The 20,823-nt window shown below is 54.3% G+C and overlaps 2 protein-coding genes across 2 annotated transcripts; both read left to right on the top strand.

Annotated features, from left to right (window-relative positions):
- Window positions 1-1,568: 1,568 nt before the first annotated feature.
- LOC121107478 lies at window positions 1,569-6,907 on the top strand. The gene is made up of 9 exons (XM_040651916.2): window positions 1,569-2,319; window positions 3,012-3,089; window positions 3,424-3,483; window positions 4,200-4,268; window positions 4,409-4,480; window positions 4,562-4,663; window positions 5,365-5,469; window positions 6,195-6,342; window positions 6,528-6,907. Exons 1-9 carry the CDS (start codon window positions 1,965-1,967, stop codon window positions 6,580-6,582), a joined length of 1,044 nt encoding a protein of 347 aa, XP_040507850.1. The 5' UTR covers window positions 1,569-1,964; the 3' UTR covers window positions 6,583-6,907.
- Window positions 6,908-11,323: 4,416 nt separating this feature from the next.
- Window positions 11,324-17,987, top strand: LOC121107472 (collagen alpha-1(I) chain-like). The gene is made up of 9 exons (XM_040651902.2): window positions 11,324-12,074; window positions 12,767-12,844; window positions 13,179-13,238; window positions 13,955-14,023; window positions 14,164-14,235; window positions 14,317-14,418; window positions 15,120-15,224; window positions 15,950-16,097; window positions 16,284-17,987. Exons 1-9 carry the CDS (start codon window positions 11,720-11,722, stop codon window positions 16,336-16,338), a joined length of 1,044 nt encoding a protein of 347 aa, XP_040507836.1. The 5' UTR covers window positions 11,324-11,719; the 3' UTR covers window positions 16,339-17,987.
- Window positions 17,988-20,823: the final 2,836 nt, after the last annotated feature.

Raw genomic sequence — 20,823 nt, 5'->3', positions numbered from 1 at the left:
AAGGGGAACGACTGTTTTTGAGGGTGGATAGTGGTAGGACAAGGAGGGATGGTCTTAAACTGAGACAGGGGTGGTTTAGGTTAGATATTAGGAGGAAGTTTTTCACCCAGAGGGTGGTGACGCACTGGAACAGGTTGCCCAAGGAGGTTGTGGATGTCCCGTCGCTGGAGGCATTCAAGGCCAGGCTGGAAGTGGCTCTGGGCAGCCTGCTCTGGTGGTTGGCGATCCTCTGGTGGTTGGCACATAGCCGGGGGGTTGAAACTCGATGGTCATTGTGGTCCTTTTCAACCCAGGCCATTCTATGATTCTGTGAGATTTTCCAGGACCCTTCCAATGCAGGCATGACTGGGAAGAGGCAGGGCTGCTGCAGCCCCAGCCCCACCTGACATGCGAGAAAAGGTATCAGCAGTTGTAGGTTTATTTTTTTTGGAAAAAAAAAAAAAAAAAAAGTATACACATTTTAATAGTGCTATATTTAGGGTAGACTTGCGCTTTTATTCGTAGTAAAGAACTTAAGAAGTGAAGTCCCATTTTAGAATCTTTCTTATTGAAAACTAAGTCTGATTCTTCTTGTTATTTTTGCTTCCATTTGGCCCGCTGAATGCCAGAGGGTCAGTCAGCACTGAGACTGCCTGGGAAGCTTCTCTGTAGGGACGGGTGTCCCTGGAGCAGCGGGCCCAGGCCCAGTCTGTGCTGCTGCGTTCCTGCTGTGCCCCTCTCCTGGTCTCCCGCTGCCCTGCGTGACCATGGCTGTGCAGCTGATCCTGATTGTCCCCTCTGTACGGCGTGTGTGCGTGCCACTATGGGGTAGGGGCATGTTTGACCTGCCCCATTCTCCACCCCCTTCTTCCCCACATCTGCCTCACTCTCATCTGCCTGCTGCTGGCTTTGTTCCGGGCGCTGCAGTGCTCTGTGCCCAAAACTTACCACCAGGAGCTGTTCTACCGGCTGTGCCCACACCTCGCTGGCATATGTGTCTGAGAAGCCCCTGCACGTGGCCAGCGAGGACCTGCTGCCCTTTTGAAATAAGCACTAAGCAGGGCTTATTGTCACCAGGTAGCCAGACAAGATGAGTGAGAAAATGTATGCTGTCTTTTGACACAAATACATAAGCCCCATGTGGTGCCTGGTTCAGCAGTTCAGCTTGCCTTCACGCACTTTGCCTGGTCATAGGGAAAGTGGCAGGCTCTGATTCAATGGCAGTGTTGTATGGACACTGTATTGGATGTATATAGGCAATGTATTTGGATGCTCTGCTTCCAAAAGTGCAACAGCTTCTGGAGACCCAGGTGGGACCCCATAGGTGACGGTCCTCTCGGCACCAAGCGTCCAGTTGCCAGCAGCAGTGAGTTCACTTTGGGGGACTTTGGTGATGGGAGGTGCCAACCAGCAAGCCTTCAATTTCTGCTACTAAATGCAGGCTTGGAAGCAAGCTACGTGTGGGAAATATACTTGGTGCAGGAAAGGGGATGTCCTTAGCCAAGGTGCTGGAAAACTGAAGGAAAACAGGTGAAACTGCAGATCTATCAACAAAAACGTAAGCACGTGACACTTGACTTGGCAGGTCTGTGAGAAGGTCAGCTTCCCCGTGTTTGTATTTCAGCCATCATCCTCCATACTGGAGAGGCTTTATCCGCTTGGCTTGCTTAATTGCAGCACGTTTGACACGCATGGATAACCTGTGCAATAGCGTCCTTGATCCAGACCCCATTTCCATATTGCATCTCTTCCCCAATGGCCTGAGGTGTCATGGGTGCACCGAGCTGGAAATAATTCCCTCCTGGGGCTGTTGAAGCCCTAGAAATGTTTGCCAAGTGAAGCTGTGGATGCTCCATCCCTGGAGGTGTTCAAGGCCAGGCTGGGTGGGGCTCTGGGCAGCATGACCCCGTGGGTGGCATCCCTGCCCACGGCAGTGGGGTTGGGGTTCTAAGCTCTTTGCTGTCCCTTCCACCCCAAGCCGCTCTATGATTCTGCGTTTCTATGACGTAAGCACGGGCCCCACGCAGCCCTGGTGCAGCACATCACAAGAGCAGCAGCCCGCGGGGAGCCGCCACCCGGAATCTCGGAGCCGTGAGGTCACAATGCCCCGTCCAATGGCTGTGCGGTGCTGTGCCGTGAGCTCACAAGGCCTGGCTGCGACGCTGTCCTGTGCCGCAGGCTTTGCTCTGTGCGACGCTCACTGTGGCTGCAGCGGTGGTGTTGGAAGCATGGTGCGAGTGTGGGGAGCCATGGCCCCTGCCCGCTTTGTCCTCTTCCTCCTACTGATGGCCATGTGTTTCCGGGAGACCTGTGCTGCTCCGTGGCGAGCACCGGGAGCAGGTGGGTGGGCAGAGATGGGACACGGACTGAGCAGCAGTGGGGGCAAGAAGTCAGGCTGTGTCCCCACGGCCCTGTGCCACACTTCCCTGGGGCTGGCCTTCCATGGGGGGTGGTGTTGGGCAGGGGGCGATGGGCAGCACCGCAGGAGCCGGGCAAGAGCCCGTGGCAGCGCTGCTCCTCAGGGCTGGCTCCAGCCATGCCGGGCCATGGCTCTGCTGCTTGCTGGCTGGAGCACAGCCTTCGTCGTGGGAGATGTCCTGGGGAGAGCTTGGCAGATGTGTGCTGGGAGAAGCGTGAGCATTTCTGCTCCAGGCTCATGGTACTCCCCGTAGATGAATCCCAGTTTCCAACACAGAGCCCCGGCCCACAGCCCAGAGGAAGAGACAGGCGTGCTTTCCTCCAGTGCTTCAGTGTGACCTTCCTGTGCATTGGAGGCCTCCCAGTAAGAAAGCCCCCAGGAGCTGCATCTTCTTCCATGCGGTCCGTGAGGGATGTGGCACATGGCCTGGAGAGAGTATTGTGTACGCTGCCAGGTGCCAGCCTACAGGTCATCCTGGCCACTCTGCAACTTTGGGAATCGTGACCTGAGTCCTTCTCCCATCCCGTTCCACGGCCCAGCAACATCCAGTTACTGAGGGAGAAGGAGATCACACCATCCAATGGGACCTTCTTTCATGTGTTCTTGATTCTAGGAGATGAACTTGGTGCTCCCTTTCCGGATGATCGTTTGGATCCGGATTTTGTGCCTGTGCCTCTGGGACAACCCAGAGGTAAGTTGTGAGTGTCTGTTTCCTTGGAGGCAGAAACATTCATGCTCCCATAGTTTACTTGCGTGCAATTTTGCTTAAGACCCTCTCAAGGTCTTCCAAGCCTGTTTGTGCCTTGAAGGGCTTGCACAGATGAGCCATGAGTATTTCTTTACTCGGAGAGCTGCCACATTTCAGTGGGAAGGTTACCGCTGCCCCTCTTCAGCTGAGAGAGCCCAGACCTTCGTATTTGGGCCGTGGCATTCCCTGGCCCACCTTTCCCCACTCAGGGAAAAGGAGGCCCCCACGTGTGCTGGAAGCTCTCCTCACCTGTGTCTGATTACACTTGTGCCTGCAGGCCCTGCTGGTGAATCAGCAGAACAGAATCCTGCCTCTGAGCCTGAAGGGGATGCTGGAGGTAAGTAGCCGGGCTTCACGTCCTCGATATTTGTTCCTTTGTGGCTGGGCTAGTTCAGCAAGGGTTGCGCTTTTCACCGGCCAGCGGGTTCTTCTCCCCGAGAAGCATGGATGGTCGTTGTTTCTTGGGTGCTCCGTGCTGTCAGCGTTGCGTTGGCTTTGTCTCTGTATCTGCGAGGTCTCCCAGTAAGAAAATTCCAGGGGGCCGAATGTTCTTCCATGAGGTCCCTGAGAATTGTCTCCCACGGCCTGGAGAAAGTATTTGGAAAGCTGTGGAATACCAGCCAGCAGGTCACCTGGCCTCTCTGCAGCTTTGGAACTTTCCCCCCATGTCATTACCTGAGCCCCTTCCATCACCGCAGCTCAGTAAGGGAGAGAGAGATGGGCACGTGCAATGGGAACGTTTCTCCGCTGTCCTTGATTACAGCTGTGTCTCCAGGCAGCGGCTCACCAAAGCCTAGGTTTAATCCAGTCCATGCAGTTGAGTTTAGAGCTGGGGTGAGCTCCAGGCGGGCGCTCCTCTGGGCAGTTCCACACGGGGTTAGTTCTGTATGATGGTGGTGCCCCTGCAGGCACCCAGGAACTGTTTCCGAGGTGCTCCTGTGTGGAAGGGAGAGAATGGTGTCGTGAAGGAATGCCCAGCTTTAATTGCATCCTGTGTCATTCTGACTGGAAGGATGTTTAATGGGAGTTGCTCTGTCCTGCGTTTGTTTGCAGATGTGACTGGAGGAGGTGATCCAGGTTCCGCTCTGAGCTCTGGGACTGAAACTCCGGCAGATCGCATGGGTATGTCCTGGCTTTGTAATTCCTTGGAGAGCTTTCACTGCCCATTTCAGTGCCATTTCATGGCACGATCCCCCGTATGCTCTGCTATTCAGTGATGCTGTAGCGTATGACTGAAACTTTTCGTGGGTCTTTGGTTGCAGGAGTGCCCCCAGGGAGGGCTTTGCCCGGTCATGTGTTTCCTCCTGCGCTGGAGCCCAGCTGGAATCCCAGCGGTGAGTAGTTTGTCTCACTGACTCACTGCTGGTCTTCAAAACCTCATGCACGTGATATTTAACTTCATGCATTCTGTTAAGGTCCGGAAAAAGGAAAGGATGAACCCAAAAGAGGAGAATACTCCCAGGGCTCATCCCGTCTCCTCAAGGAACTGGTGAAGGAAATGGAGAAGGCAGCGCGTGGTGGGTATACTTGAGTCTGTTCACTGTGAGACCTGGGGAGCTGAGGTCTGATGTACGTGTGTGGACAAGCTGTAGCCTGCACAGCAGGAAGGGATCGCTCAGAGCCGTGCTGCGGTGGTGTTCCATGTAGCGCCTTGCAGGCACTGTCAAGCACCAGAGATGGTCTGCTGCCACTTCTGCATCCAGCCAAGGCCCGGGGGCAGCTGCTCCCCCAGCACGACCATTACTTGTCAGAGGTGCTTTGGCAGCCAGATGGCAGCAACTGGCGAGTGCTGTGCTTCTGCTCATACAAAGCCCTCTGTGCAGCTAGAGCGAGTTCAAGGCAGGAGGAGCATCCCGAGCAGGGATGCCTTTGCTAATGCTGGAAACAAGGTGGGATGCTGATTCTGAAGGCGCTTCTGTCTGAGCTTGAATTTCAGCCTGCAGATGCCTGGCCTGTGATGGGTGGAACGTGATGGTTGGTGACGCTCACAGCACAGGGTGTGAGGGCCTTGCATAGGAGCTGATTCCTCGAGAGGCGTGAGAGGGTTGGCACCCTCCAATTCCTGGGAGGGCCCAAATGCCCTTGGGCAACGGAGGGGGTCGCAGTGGATCTGTGGGGCTGGGACCAGCAGGCTTTGCCTGAGCGCGGGACTGGAGTAGCTCAGTTCCCGATGAGAGCACATCACATCCAATCCTACTGCCCTGCTTTCTTTCTAAAGGAACTGACCAACAAAGTGAGCAGGATGCACTGCAGGAAGGCAGCCATCCCACACTGCCAGTCTCGGGCAAAGGAACGCAGGCAGCGCCAACAACTGTCATGCCAGGTAATTTCTGTCCCGTGGTCATCCAGTGTCACTCACCAGAGCCACTGTGTGCCTGCAGGCTCTTGCTGCCTGCTCTTGCACGCCAGGTCAGCAGCCGAACCTGAGCGTGTGAGCACAGGGCACGTGTAAAAGAAGCCAGGGATGGCTCTCTGAACACGGCTGACCTCAGTGGGGTGTGGAGAGTTGTTCCAGCAGTGTGCCGGAGAAGGTACGTGCAGGCCTCTGTGACGCTGCTCAGCTCCCACCACTCCCAGTTCCCAGAGAGTGGTGAGTTTTGCCCTTTTGGAGCAAAGCCACCCGAGGGCGATGAGCGGGGTCCTGTGTGGGAGGAGCCTGCAGGAGTGTTTCTCCCCTGGGCTGGCTCCGGCTGTGCCCTGTGCTGGCTGGAGCCCGACCTTCAGCCGGGGGGGGGTGTCCTGCGGGAGAGCGCGGGACGCGTGCGCTGGGGAAAGTGCGAGGGATTCTGCTCTGCAGTGCTTCCCACAGACAAAGCCCAGACCCCAGGGCACAGCCCCAGCCCTCGGCCCAGAGGAAGACACGGGCAGTGCCTGTGCGGCCTCTCCCTACCCAACGAGAGGTGGAAGCAGTCCTTCTTGTCCTCTGGTGCCTGGGCGCCAGAGGCAGAGGCACCCACTGATGAAAATCTCCTGGGTCCATGAAGCACACTGAGAGGTTATCTGTAGCGCAGGTGAAGGTAACGTGGGACGTTGTCTCGTTTCTCCCAGGGATGAATGCCGGGACGAGCACAAAGGCTGCTGTTGGCAGATCTGCGCGAAGGCGCCACATCGCAGCGATGGTACTGTTCTCAGCTGTGCTGCTGTCTGCGCTGGTGCTGGCCTGTGGTGCTGTGATATGGATGTGCCAAAAATACGTGTGAGTTGGCTTTTCCCCAGAACACTTTATTGCTGCATTTGGCAACGAAGCATTTGTGGTGCCAGGATCCTGGGCGGCCAGATCAGTTGCTGGCAGTACACGGCCAGGACTTACGTTGCCAAGTCTTTCAAGTTTCCCCTTATTTCCTGTCAGTGAGTAGTGCTTTCTGAAACTCATTCTCACAGAGTGTGCAAGAGAGAAGAGAGAGCAGCAGAGCAGGCTCATCCTGATACCAACTAGGAGAGAGTTCCAACTGGAGACGAGGGCAGAACGGAGCTGGGAGAGGCAGCCGAAGAGACTCTTGCCCCATCAAAGAAGAATCTCAGCCATCGTCCCAGTGCATTCCATTCTGCCATCCAAGAGGCCAAAGGTCTTCAAAGTCATCTGGAAGACTTGGAGCTTGAACTCAAAGCCGTGAAAGAGGTCCACGGGAACAGTCCTGAGTGCTGCTTTCTGTCAGGGGACGGCCCTGAAAGTGAGAGCGGAGAACCAGCAGCAGAGCTTTTGTCCTTCACCCTGCATTCTCTGGGACAAGCATCAGCAACATTTCAAAGATTCTTAGCTCGGCACTAGCTACAATCCTGTTGAGGGTCCTAATGAGGAGCCAGAAAGCGAGCTTCCTCTGACCGCTGGACAACACCTTAACGTCTTTGGAGCTGTGGATGAGAATGGCTGGTTTCAGGGAGAGCTGACAGATGGCACAAGAGGACTGGTCCCATCCAGTTTGGTTGCGGAGGTTTCAGATGATGAACTGGATACAACGATGCCTCCGGAGCTCTGTGCTCTCCTGCTGGATACTTGATGAATAAGTGGATGCAGAGATTCCATCATGCAGCAACATCCTGTCAAAATTCCTGCGTTACTCCATCTGCAAGACTACCCCCTGCTCCACTTGATGTTCAGGTGGAGTGTGTGCAGGACGTGGATGAGCTCCTTTGGGAACACTCTGAGGTGACTGACAGTGTAACTGCATAGTCTTGTGGTATATTAAACAAACAAACAAACAAACACCACCCACAATAAAACAACCAACCAACCAACCCAAAAAGCGCTGCTCTTTTTCTTGGATACACTGAGGTGATCCTTTTTCTAGCTGAGACTTTGCAATGAGTCTTGAAGCAGATTTGAGCCGGTAGAAGTTGGCAGTGTCTGCATTCCGTTCTCCTGATTTCCTTGCTGGTCAGAGTTAAGGTGCCATGCATCCATTCCCCAGCCCTAGCTGTCTCCTGAATCATGAGAACAGCCTTTCCATATTGTGGAAAGAACTGGAGTGGATTCACGCTGAAGGACAAGATGCTTGCAGACACGTAAGCTCAAGAAGAGAATGCAGAGTCCACGGAAACTCGCTGCCAAACAACGATGAGAAAGTAGAATAGGCTCCTGTTGTTGAAGATGGGACGGTGAAACAGATGTCTCAGCTCAACACAACGCCAGTAGGAGCTGGTTCGGGCTACCCCCCCTTAAAAGGTCGGAAGTTCACAGCGAGGTAGACTACGAGCCTTCATCCACTGACCGCCAGAGACCCCCACCACATTTTTAGGACGCGTGCTCAAGAGGGTGGGACAATACGTTAATAGTTTCTCAGAATTCCAGCCCATTTTTGTGGAACGTAATGAATATGTGGATGTTATGTCTGTAAGTATGTAACCAGTGCTTTTCTCTGTGTGCGAGTTAGGAGGAGATATCCCCCCCCGCACCCGGCGCCGTAATGAGCGTACCTGCTTTGTAACCTTACGTGGGTTCCAGAGTTTGATTCCACACGTCACTCCCTTCACTATTAAGAGGACAAAGAACTTCTGGCACAGAAGGATGCCCACCTGCAAGGCTCAAATTGCACGCTGCTTCCTCCCTCTCTGCTCAGTAAAACTCTGTGTTGGGCTCATTTGGAAGGAAGGTTTGGTGTTCTGACTTCCTGGACAGTTGTTACCTAAAGCCTGGAGTGCCTGTGTCAACTGTGGCGGTGCAACTGCCACACCTTCTCTCCCCCTTCTCTCAGGCCTCTCGGTGCACCACTTCTCCTGAGACAAAAGGCGGAGGACCGGTACGTGGAGGTACTCCTCCTCTTCCCTTGCCCCTGCTTGCCTCTGGGTAGCAAGGGGCAATGAATTGGAACATTAGGGGATGCCCTAGTTGTATCTGACTCCTGCTTTGCGCCCCACTGCCCAGGAACAATCCTGGGGTCAATCGTCGTCTGACAGCCTGGGACGCGTGAACACGAATCACGGCTCAGGTGGGGTAGCGTGGAATCCGTGAGCCCAGCAAGTTCTGGGGTTTGCACAACTGGTAGAAAGAACCAGAAGATTTTGCCATGCGAGGGGGCTGGTATGGAAAAGTAGCCGTCAGATCTCCATCGTCTCAGACCCTATAACTAGAGATTCAAAGCGAGTGTTAATCAATATCTGAAGGGAAGTGGGAGGAAAATGGATGAGGCCAGGCTCTTCTCGGTGGTGCGTAGCGGAGGACAATGAGCAGTGGCCTAGAACTTGAGCACAGGAAGTTCCATGCAAACATGTGGAAGACCTTCTTACGGTAAGGGTGGGGGAGCCCTGGGACGGGTTGCCCAGAGAGGTGGTGGAGGTTATGACCAGCATCTCCTCTGGGTTGGGATGCCTCTCAGGTACTGCCAAATCCTCGAGGCCCTCTACCAATGATAGTGTACCAAGGATAGTCTACTGTGCTGTGATCTTCAGGGACGTTTTCAACACAAGCCATCCTATTGTTCTGTGATCTTCAAGGACACTTCCAGCGTACAAAAATCCAGTGGTTCTGTGATCTTCAGGGAGCCATGCAACACAAACCATTCCAGCGTTGTGTGATTTTAGAAGCTGGACGTGAGCCAGCAGTGTGTGCTGGCAGCCCGGAAGGCCAAGTGTGTTCTGGGCTGCGTTAAGAAAGAGGTGGCCAGCAGGGAGAGGGAGGTGGTTGTCCCCCTCTACTCAGCTCTTGTGAGGCCCCATCTGGAGTACTGCACCCAGGCCTGGGGCCCTGTATGAGACCTGTTGAACTGCAACTCCACCTGTGTGACCGGAAGGGGTGGAGCCAGGCTTCCACCTCTCCTAAACCCCATTTAAGGGCTGACTGCCACGGAGGAAGGATCGCTCTCTGAAGATCACTCCTCTTGGAGCCCTTTTGGCGAGCCCTAGGACACGGGTAAGCTTCCTGTTCATCTCTGATTATTCCTTTTCAAAGGCGATAGTTTCTTATATCCGTATCCTTATTTGCTCTACAGGCTCCCAGTAGAGGAAGGGTGTGGAGCTGTTGGAGCGGGTCCAGAGGAGGGCCACTAAGATGATCAGAGGGCAGGAGCACCTCTCCTATGAGGAAAGGTTGAGGGAACTGGGCTTGTTTAGCTTGGCGAAGAGAAGGCTCCAGGGGGAGCTCATTGTGGCCTTCCAGTACTTGAAGGGAGCAGTATAAACTGGAAGGGGAACGGCTGTTTTTGAGGGTGGATAGTGGTAGGACAAGGAGGGAATGGTCTTAAACTGAGACAGGGGTGGTTTAGGTTAGATATTAGGAGGAAGTTTTTCACCCAGAGGGTGGTGACGCACTGGAACAGGTTGCCCAAGGAGGTTGTGGATGTCCCGTCGCTGGAGGCATTCAAGGCCAGGCTGGAAGTGGCTCTGGGCAGCCTGCTCTGGTGGTTGGCGATCCTGCACATAGCAGGGGGGTTGAAACTCGATGGTCATTGTGGTCCTTTTCAACCCAGGCCATTCTATGATTCTGTGAGATTTTCCAGGACCCTTCCAATGCAGGCATGACTGGGAAGAGGCAGGGCTGCTGCAGCCCCAGCCCCACCTGACATGCGAGAAAAGGTATCAGCAGTTGTAGGTTTATTTTTTTTGGAAAAAAAAAAAAAAAAAAGTATACACATTTTAATAGTGCTATATTTAGGGTAGACTTGCGCTTTTATTCGTAGTAAAGAACTTAAGAAGTGAAGTCCCATTTTAGAATCTTTCTTATTGAAAACTAAGTCTGATTCTTCTTGTTATTTTTGCTTCCATTTGGCCCGCTGAATGCCAGAGGGTCAGTCAGCACTGAGACTGCCTGGGAAGCTTCTCTGTAGGGACGGGTGTCCCTGGAGCAGCGGGCCCAGGCCCAGTCTGTGCTGCTGCGTTCCTGCTGTGCCCCTCTCCTGGTCTCCCGCTGCCCTGCGTGACCATGGCTGTGCAGCTGATCCTGATTGTCCCCTCTGTACGGCGTGTGTGCGTGCCACTATGGGGTAGGGGCATGTTTGACCTGCCCCATTCTCCACCCCCTTCTTCCCCACATCTGCCTCACTCTCATCTGCCTGCTGCTGGCTTTGTTCCGGGCGCTGCAGTGCTCTGTGCCCAAAACTTACCACCAGGAGCTGTTCTACCGGCTGTGCCCACACCTCGCTGGCATATGTGTCTGAGAAGCCCCTGCACGTGGCCAGCGAGGACCTGCTGCCCTTTTGAAATAAGCACTAAGCAGGGCTTATTGTCACCAGGTAGCCAGACAAGATGAGTGAGAAAATGTATGCTGTCTTTTGACACAAATACATAAGCCCCATGTGGTGCCTGGTTCAGCAGTTCAGCTTGCCTTCACGCACTTTGCCTGGTCATAGGGAAAGTGGCAGGCTCTGATTCAATGGCAGTGTTGTATGGACACTGTATTGGATGTATATAGGCAATGTATTTGGATGCTCTGCTTCCAAAAGTGCAACAGCTTCTGGAGACCCAGGTGGGACCCCATAGGTGACGGTCCTCTCGGCACCAAGCGTCCAGTTGCCAGCAGCAGTGAGTTCACTTTGGGGGACTTTGGTGATGGGAGGTGCCAACCAGCAAGCCTTCAATTTCTGCTACTAAATGCAGGCTTGGAAGCAAGCTACGTGTGGGAAATATACTTGGTGCAGGAAAGGGGATGTCCTTAGCCAAGGTGCTGGAAAACTGAAGGAAAACAGGATGAAACTGCAGATCTATCAACAAAAACGTAAGCACGTGACACTTGACTTGGCAGGTCTGTGAGAAGGTCAGCTTCCCCGTGTTTGTATTTCAGCCATCATCCTCCATACTGGAGAGGCTTTATCCGCTTGGCTTGCTTAATTGCAGCACGTTTGACACGCATGGATAACCTGTGCAATAGCGTCCTTGATCCAGACCCCATTTCCATATTGCATCTCTTCCCCAATGGCCTGAGGTGTCATGGGTGCACCGAGCTGGAAATAATTCCCTCCTGGGGCTGTTGAAGCCCTAGAAATGTTTGCCAAGTGAAGCTGTGGATGCTCCATCCCTGGAGGTGTTCAAGGCCAGGCTGGGTGGGGCTCTGGGCAGCATGACCCCGTGGGTGGCATCCCTGCCCACGGCAGTGGGGTTGGGGTTCTAAGCTCTTTGCTGTCCCTTCCACCCCAAGCCGCTCTATGATTCTGCGTTTCTATGACGTAAGCACGGGCCCCACGCAGCCCTGGTGCAGCACATCACAAGAGCAGCAGCCCGCGGGGAGCCGCCACCCGGAATCTCGGAGCCGTGAGGTCACAATGCCCCGTCCAATGGCTGTGCGGTGCTGTGCCGTGAGCTCACAAGGCCTGGCTGCGACGCTGTCCTGTGCCGCAGGCTTTGCTCTGTGCGACGCTCACTGTGGCTGCAGCGGTGGTGTTGGAAGCATGGTGCGAGTGTGGGGAGCCATGGCCCCTGCCCGCTTTGTCCTCTTCCTCCTACTGATGGCCATGTGTTTCCGGGAGACCTGTGCTGCTCCGTGGCGAGCACCGGGAGCAGGTGGGTGGGCAGAGATGGGACACGGACTGAGCAGCAGTGGGGGCAAGAAGTCAGGCTGTGTCCCCACGGCCCTGTGCCACACTTCCCTGGGGCTGGCCTTCCATGGGGGGTGGTGTTGGGCAGGGGGCGATGGGCAGCACCGCAGGAGCCGGGCAAGAGCCCGTGGCAGCGCTGCTCCTCAGGGCTGGCTCCAGCCATGCCGGGCCATGGCTCTGCTGCTTGCTGGCTGGAGCACAGCCTTCGTCGTGGGAGATGTCCTGGGGAGAGCTTGGCAGATGTGTGCTGGGAGAAGCGTGAGCATTTCTGCTCCAGGCTCATGGTACTCCCCGTAGATGAATCCCAGTTTCCAACACAGAGCCCCGGCCCACAGCCCAGAGGAAGAGACAGGCGTGCTTTCCTCCAGTGCTTCAGTGTGACCTTCCTGTGCATTGGAGGCCTCCCAGTAAGAAAGCCCCCAGGAGCTGCATCTTCTTCCATGCGGTCCGTGAGGGATGTGGCACATGGCCTGGAGAGAGTATTGTGTACGCTGCCAGGTGCCAGCCTACAGGTCATCCTGGCCACTCTGCAACTTTGGGAATCGTGACCTGAGTCCTTCTCCCATCCCGTTCCACGGCCCAGCAACATCCAGTTACTGAGGGAGAAGGAGATCACACCATCCAATGGGACCTTCTTTCATGTGTTCTTGATTCTAGGAGATGAACTTGGTGCTCCCTTTCCGGATGATCGTTTGGATCCGGATTTTGTGCCTGTGCCTCTGGGACAACCCAGAGGTAAGTTGTGAGTGTCTGTTTCCTTGGAGGCAGAAACATTCATGCTCCCATAGTTTACTTGCGTGCAATTTTGCTTAAGACCCTCTCAAGGTCTTCCAAGCCTGTTTGTGCCTTGAAGGGCTTGCACAGATGAGCCATGAGTATTTCTTTACTCGGAGAGCTGCCACATTTCAGTGGGAAGGTTACCGCTGCCCCTCTTCAGCTGAGAGAGCCCAGACCTTCGTATTTGGGCCGTGGCATTCCCTGGCCCACCTTTCCCCACTCAGGGAAAAGGAGGCCCCCACGTGTGCTGGAAGCTCTCCTCACCTGTGTCTGATTACACTTGTGCCTGCAGGCCCTGCTGGTGAATCAGCAGAACAGAATCCTGCCTCTGAGCCTGAAGGGGATGCTGGAGGTAAGTAGCCGGGCTTCACGTCCTCGATATTTGTTCCTTTGTGGCTGGGCTAGTTCAGCAAGGGTTGCGCTTTTCACCGGCCAGCGGGTTCTTCTCCCCGAGAAGCATGGATGGTCGTTGTTTCTTGGGTGCTCCGTGCTGTCAGCGTTGCGTTGGCTTTGTCTCTGTATCTGCGAGGTCTCCCAGTAAGAAAATTCCAGGGGGCCGAATGTTCTTCCATGAGGTCCCTGAGAATTGTCTCCCACGGCCTGGAGAAAGTATTTGGAAAGCTGTGGAATACCAGCCAGCAGGTCACCTGGCCTCTCTGCAGCTTTGGAACTTTCCCCCCATGTCATTACCTGAGCCCCTTCCATCACCGCAGCTCAGTAAGGGAGAGAGAGATGGGCACGTGCAATGGGAACGTTTCTCCGCTGTCCTTGATTACAGCTGTGTCTCCAGGCAGCGGCTCACCAAAGCCTAGGTTTAATCCAGTCCATGCAGTTGAGTTTAGAGCTGGGGTGAGCTCCAGGCGGGCGCTCCTCTGGGCAGTTCCACACGGGGTTAGTTCTGTATGATGGTGGTGCCCCTGCAGGCACCCAGGAACTGTTTCCGAGGTGCTCCTGTGTGGAAGGGAGAGAATGGTGTCGTGAAGGAATGCCCAGCTTTAATTGCATCCTGTGTCATTCTGACTGGAAGGATGTTTAATGGGAGTTGCTCTGTCCTGCGTTTGTTTGCAGATGTGACTGGAGGAGGTGATCCAGGTTCCGCTCTGAGCTCTGGGACTGAAACTCCGGCAGATCGCATGGGTATGTCCTGGCTTTGTAATTCCTTGGAGAGCTTTCACTGCCCATTTCAGTGCCATTTCATGGCACGATCCCCCGTATGCTCCGCTATTCAGTGATGCTGTAGCGTATGACTGAAACTTTTCGTGGGTCTTTGGTTGCAGGAGTGCCCCCAGGGAGGGCTTTGCCCGGTCATGTGTTTCCTCCTGCGCTGGAGCCCAGCTGGAATCCCAGCGGTGAGTAGTTTGTCTCACTGACTCACTGCTGGTCTTCAAAACCTCATGCACGTGATATTTAACTTCATGCATTCTGTTAAGGTCCGGAAAAAGGAAAGGATGAACCCAAAAGAGGAGAATACTCCCAGGGCTCATCCCGTCTCCTCAAGGAACTGGTGAAGGAAATGGAGAAGGCAGCGCGTGGTGGGTATACTTGAGTCTGTTCACTGTGAGACCTGGGAAGCTGAGGTCTGATGTACGTGTGTGGACAAGCTGTAGCCTGCACAGCAGGAAGGGATCGCTCAGAGCCGTGCTGCGGTGGTGTTCCATGTAGCGCCTTGCAGGCACTGTCAAGCACCAGAGATGGTCTGCTGCCACTTCTGCATCCAGCCAAGGCCCGGGGGCAGCTGCTCCCCCAGCACGACCATTACTTGTCAGAGGTGCTTTGGCAGCCAGATGGCAGCAACTGGCGAGTGCTGTGCTTCTGCTCATACAAAGCCCTCTGTGCAGCTAGAGCGAGTTCAAGGCAGGAGGAGCATCCCGAGCAGGGATGCCTTTGCTAATGCTGGAAACAAGGTGGGATGCTGATTCTGAAGGCGCTTCTGTCTGAGCTTGAATTTCAGCCTGCAGATGCCTGGCCTGTGATGGGTGGAACGTGATGGTTGGTGACGCTCACAGCACAGGGTGTGAGGGCCTTGCATAGGAGCTGATTCCTCGAGAGGCGTGAGAGGGTTGGCACCCTCCAATTCCTGGGAGGGCCCAAATGCCCTTGGGCAACGGAGGGGGTCGCAGTGGATCTGTGGGGCTGGGACCAGCAGGCTTTGCCTGAGCGCGGGACTGGAGTAGCTCAGTTCCCGATGAGAGCACATCACATCCAATCCTACTGCCCTGCTTTCTTTCTAAAGGAACTGACCAACAAAGTGAGCAGGATGCACTGCAGGAAGGCAGCCATCCCACACTGCCAGTCTCGGGCAAAGGAACGCAGGCAGCGCCAACAACTGTCATGCCAGGTAATTTCTGTCCCGTGGTCATCCAGTGTCACTCACCAGAGCCACTGTGTGCCTGCAGGCTCTTGCTGCCTGCTCTTGCACGCCAGGTCAGCAGCCGAACCTGAGCGTGTGAGCACAGGGCACGTGTAAAAGAAGCCAGGGATGGCTCTCTGAACACGGCTGACCTCAGTGGGGTGTGGAGAGTTGTTCCAGCAGTGTGCCGGAGAAGGTACGTGCAGGCCTCTGTGACGCTGCTCAGCTCCCACCACTCCCAGTTCCCAGAGAGTGGTGAGTTTTGCCCTTTTGGAGCAAAGCCACCCGAGGGCGATGAGCGGGGTCCTGTGTGGGAGGAGCCTGCAGGAGTGTTTCTCCCCTGGGCTGGCTCCGGCTGTGCCCTGTGCTGGCTGGAGCCCGACCTTCAGCCGGGGGGGGGTGTCCTGCGGGAGAGCGCGGGACGCGTGCGCTGGGGAAAGTGCGAGGGATTCTGCTCTGCAGTGCTTCCCACAGACAAAGCCCAGACCCCAGGGCACAGCCCCAGCCCTCGGCCCAGAGGAAGACACGGGCAGTGCCTGTGCGGCCTCTCCCTACCCAACGAGAGGTGGAAGCAGTCCTTCTTGTCCTCTGGTGCCTGGGCGCCAGAGGCAGAGGCACCCACTGATGAAAATCTCCTGGGTCCATGAAGCACACTGAGAGGTTATCTGTAGCGCAGGTGAAGGTAACGTGGGACGTTGTCTCGTTTCTCCCAGGGATGAATGCCGGGACGAGCACAAAGGCTGCTGTTGGCAGATCTGCGCGAAGGCGCCACATCGCAGCGATGGTACTGTTCTCAGCTGTGCTGCTGTCTGCGCTGGTGCTGGCCTGTGGTGCTGTGATATGGATGTGCCAAAAATACGTGTGAGTTGGCTTTTCCCCAGAACACTTTATTGCTGCATTTGGCAACGAAGCATTTGTGGTGCCAGGATCCTGGGCGGCCAGATCAGTTGCTGGCAGTACACGGCCAGGACTTACTGTTGCCAAGTCTTTCAAGTTTCCCCTTATTTCCTGTCAGTGAGTAGTGCTTTCTGAAACTCATTCTCACAGAGTGTGCAAGAGAGAAGAGAGAGCAGCAGAGCAGGCTCATCCTGATACCAACTAGGAGAGAGTTCCAACTGGAGACGAGGGCAGAACGGAGCTGGGAGAGGCAGCCGAAGAGACTCTTGCCCCATCAAAGAAGAATCTCAGCCATCGTCCCAGTGCATTCCATTCTGCCATCCAAGAGGCCAAAGGTCTTCAAAGTCATCTGGAAGACTTGGAGCTTGAACTCAAAGCCGTGAAAGAGGTCCACGGGAACAGTCCTGAGTGCTGCTTTCTGTCAGGGGACGGCCCTGAAAGTGAGAGCGGAGAACCAGCAGCAGAGCTTTTGTCCTTCACCCTGCATTCTCTGGGACAAGCATCAGCAACATTTCAAAGATTCTTAGCTCGGCATAGCTACAATCCTGTTGAGGGTCCTAATGAGGAGCCAGAAAGCGAGCTTCCTCTGACCGCTGGACAACACCTTAACGTCTTTGGAGCTGTGGATGAGAATGGCTGGTTTCAGGGAGAGCTGACAGATGGCACAAGAGGACTGGTCCCATCCAGTTTGGTTGCGGAGGTTTCAGATGATGAACTGGATACAACGATGCCTCCGGAGCTCTGTGCTCTCCTGCTGGATACTTGATGAATAAGTGGATGCAGAGATTCCATCATGCAGCAACATCCTGTCAAAATTCCTGCGTTACTCCATCTGCAAGACTACCCCCTGCTCCACTTGATGTTCAGGTGGAGTGTGTGCAGGACGTGGATGAGCTCCTTTGGGAACACTCTGAGGTGACTGACAGTGTAACTGCATAGTCTTGTGGTATATTAAACAAACAAACAAACAAACACCACCCACAATAAAACAACCAACCAACCAACCCAAAAAGCGCTGCTCTTTTTCTTGGATACACTGAGGTGATCCTTTTTCTAGCTGAGACTTTGCAATGAGTCTTGAAGCAGATTTGAGCCGGTAGAAGTTGGCAGTGTCTGCATTCCGTTCTCCTGATTTCCTTGCTGGTCAGAGTTAAGGTGCCATGCATCCATTCCCCAGCCCTAGCTGTCTCCTGAATCATGAGAACAGCCTTTCCATATTGTGGAAAGAACTGGAGTGGATTCACGCTGAAGGACAAGATGCTTGCAGACACGTAAGCTCAAGAAGAGAATGCAGAGTCCACTGGAAACTCGCTGCCAAACAACGATGAGAAAGTAGAATAGGCTCCTGTTGTTGAAGATGGGACGGTGAAACAGATGTCTCAGCTCAACACAACGCCAGTAGGAGCTGGTTCGGGCTACCCCCCCTTAAAAGGTCGGAAGTTCACAGCGAGGTAGACTACGAGCCTTCATCCACTGACCGCCAGAGACCCCCACCACATTTTTAGGACGCGTGCTCAAGAGGGTGGGACAATACGTTAATAGTTTCTCAGAATTCCAGCCCATTTTTGTGGAACGTAATGAATATGTGGATGTTATGTCTGTAAGTATGTAACCAGTGCTTTTCTCTGTGTGCGAGTTAGGAGGAGATATCCCCCCCCGCACCCGGCGCCGTAATGAGCGTACCTGCTTTGTAACCTTACGTGGGTTCCAGAGTTTGATTCCACACGTCACTCCCTTCACTATTAAGAGGACAAAGAACTTCTGGCACAGAAGGATGCCCACCTGCAAGGCTCAAATTGCACGCTGCTTCCTCCCTCTCTGCTCAGTAAAACTCTGTGTTGGGCTCATTTGGAAGGAAGGTTTGGTGTTCTGACTTCCTGGACAGTTGTTACCTAAAGCCTGGAGTGCCTGTGTCAACTGTGGCGGTGCAACTGCCACACCTTCTCTCCCCCTTCTCTCAGGCCTCTCGGTGCACCACTTCTCCTGAGACAAAAGGCGGAGGACCGGTACGTGGAGGTACTCCTCCTCTTCCCTTGCCCCTGCTTGCCTCTGGGTAGCAAGGGGCAATGAATTGGAACATTAGGGGATGCCCTAGTTGTATCTGACTCCTGCTTTGCGCCCCACTGCCCAGGAACAATCCTGGGGTCAATCGTCGTCTGACAGCCTGGGACGCGTGAACACGAATCACGGCTCAGGTGGGGTAGCGTGGAATCCGTGAGTCCAGCAAGTTCTGGGGTTTGCACAACTGGTAGAAAGAACCAGAAGATTTTGCCATGCGAGGGGGCTGGTATGGAAAAGTAGCCGTCAGATCTCCATCGTCTCAGACCCTATAACTAGAGATTCAAAGCGAGTGTTAATCAATATCTGAAGGGAAGTGGGAGGAAAATGGATGAGGCCAGGCTCTTCTCGGTGGTGCGTAGCGGAGGACAATGAGCAGTGGCCTAGAACTTGAGCACAGGAAGTTCCATGCAAACATGTGGAAGACCTTCTTTACGGTAAGGGTGGGGGAGCCCTGGGACGGGTTGCCCAGAGAGGTGGTGGAGGTTATGACCAGCATCTCCTCTGGGTTGGGATGCCTCTCAGGTACTGCCAAATCCTCGAGGCCCTCTACCAATGATAGTGTACCAAGGATAGTCTACTGTGCTGTGATCTTCAGGGACGTTTTCAACACAAGCCATCCTATTGTTCTGTGATCTTCAAGGACACTTCCAAGCGTACAAAAATCCAGTGGTTCTGTGATCTTCAGGGAGCCATGCAACACAAACCATTCCAGCGTTGTGTGATTTTAGAAGCTGGACGTGAGCCAGCAGTGTGTGCTGGCAGCCCGGAAGGCCAAGTGTGTTCTGGGCTGCGTTAAGAAAGAGGTGGCCAGCAGGGAGAGGGAGGTGGTTGTCCCCCTCTACTCAGCTCTTGTGAGGCCCCATCTGGAGTACTGCACCCAGGCCTGGGGCCCTGTATGAGACCTGTTGAACTGCAACTCCACCTGTGTGACCGGAAGGGGTGGAGCCAGGCTCCACCTCTCCTAAACCCCATTTAAGGGCTGACTGCCACGGAGGAAGGATCGCTCTCTGAAGATCACTCCTCTTGGAGCCCTTTTGGCGAGCCCAGGACACGGGTAAGCTTCCTGTTCATCTCTGATTATTCCTTTTCAAAGGCGATAGTTTCTTATATCCGTATCCTTATTTGCTCTACAGGCCCCCAGTAGAGGAAGGGTGTGGAGCTGTTGGAGCGGGTCCAGAGGAGGGCCACTAAGATGATCAGAGGGCAGGAGCACCTCTCCTATGAGGAAAGGTTGAGGGAACTGGGCTTGTTTAGCTTGGCGAAGAGAAGGCTCCAGGGGGAGCTCATTGTGGCCTTCCAGTACTTGAAGGGAGCAGTATAAACTGGAAGGGGAACGGCTGTTTTTGAGGGTGGATAGTGGTAGGACAAGGAGGAATGGTCTTAAACTGAGACAGGGGTGGTTTAGGTTAGATATTAGGAGGAAGTTTTTCACCCAGAGGGTGGTGACGCACTGGAACAGGTTGCCCAAGGAGGTTGTGGATGTCCCGTCGCTGGAGGCATTCAAGGCCAGGCTGGAAGTGGCTCTGGGCAGCCTGCTCTGGTGGTTGGCGATCCTGCACATAGCAGGGGGGTTGAAACTCGATGGTCATTGTGGTCCTTTTCAACCCAGGCCATTCTATGATTCTGTGAGATTTTCCAGGACCCTTCCAATGCAGGCATGACTGGGAAGAGGCAGGGCTGCTGCAGCCCCAGCCCACCTGACATGCGAGAAAAGGTATCAGCAGTTGTAGGTTTATTTTTTTTGGAAAAAAAAAAAAAAAAAAAAGTATACACATTTTAATAGTGCTATATTTAGGGTAGACTTGCGCTTTTATTCGTAGTAAAGAACTTAAGAAGTGAAGTCCCATTTTAGAATCTTTCTTATTGAAAACTAAGTCTGATTCTTCTTGTTATTTTTGCTTCCATTTGGCCCGCTGAATGCCAGAGGGTCAGTCAGCACTGAGACTGCCTGGGAAGCTTCTCTGTAGGGACGGGTGTCCCTGGAGCAGCGGGCCCAGGCCCAGGTCTGTGCTGCTGCGTTCCTGCTGTGCCCCTCTCCTGGTCTCCCGCTGCCCTGCGTGACCATGGCTGTGCAGCTGATCCTGATTGTCCCCTCTGTACGGCGTGTGTGCGTGCCACTATGGGGTAGGGGCATGTTTGACCTGCCCCATTCTCCACCCCCTTCTTCCCCACATCTGCCTCACTCTCATCTGCCTGCTGCTGGCTTTGTTCCGGGCGCTGCAGTGCTCTGTGCCCAAAACTTACCACCAGGAGCTGTTCTACCGGCTGTGCCCACACCTCGCTGGCATATGTGTCTGAGAAGCCCCTGCACGTGGCCAGCGAGGACCTGCTGCCCTTTTGAAATAAGCACTAAGCAGGGCTTATTGTCACCAGGTAGCCAGACAAGATGAGTGAGAAAATGTATGCTGTCTTTTGACACAAATACATAAGCCCCATGTGGTGCCTGGTTCAGCAGTTCAGCTTGCCTTCACGCACTTTGCCTGGTCATAGGGAAAGTGGCAGGCTCTGATTCAATGGCAGTGTTGTATGGACACTGTATTGGATGTATATAGGCAATGTATTTGGATGCTCTGCTTCCAAAAGTGCAACAGCTTCTGGAGACCCAGGTGGGACCCCATAGGTGACGGTC

This window comes from Gallus gallus, chromosome 23, assembly GCF_016699485.2.
Source record: "Gallus gallus isolate bGalGal1 chromosome 23, bGalGal1.mat.broiler.GRCg7b, whole genome shotgun sequence".
Classification (NCBI taxonomy): Eukaryota; Metazoa; Chordata; class Aves; order Galliformes; family Phasianidae; genus Gallus; species Gallus gallus.
The sequence above is the reverse complement of the archived record's forward strand: the minus strand, read 5'-3'. Positions and strand labels throughout refer to the sequence as shown.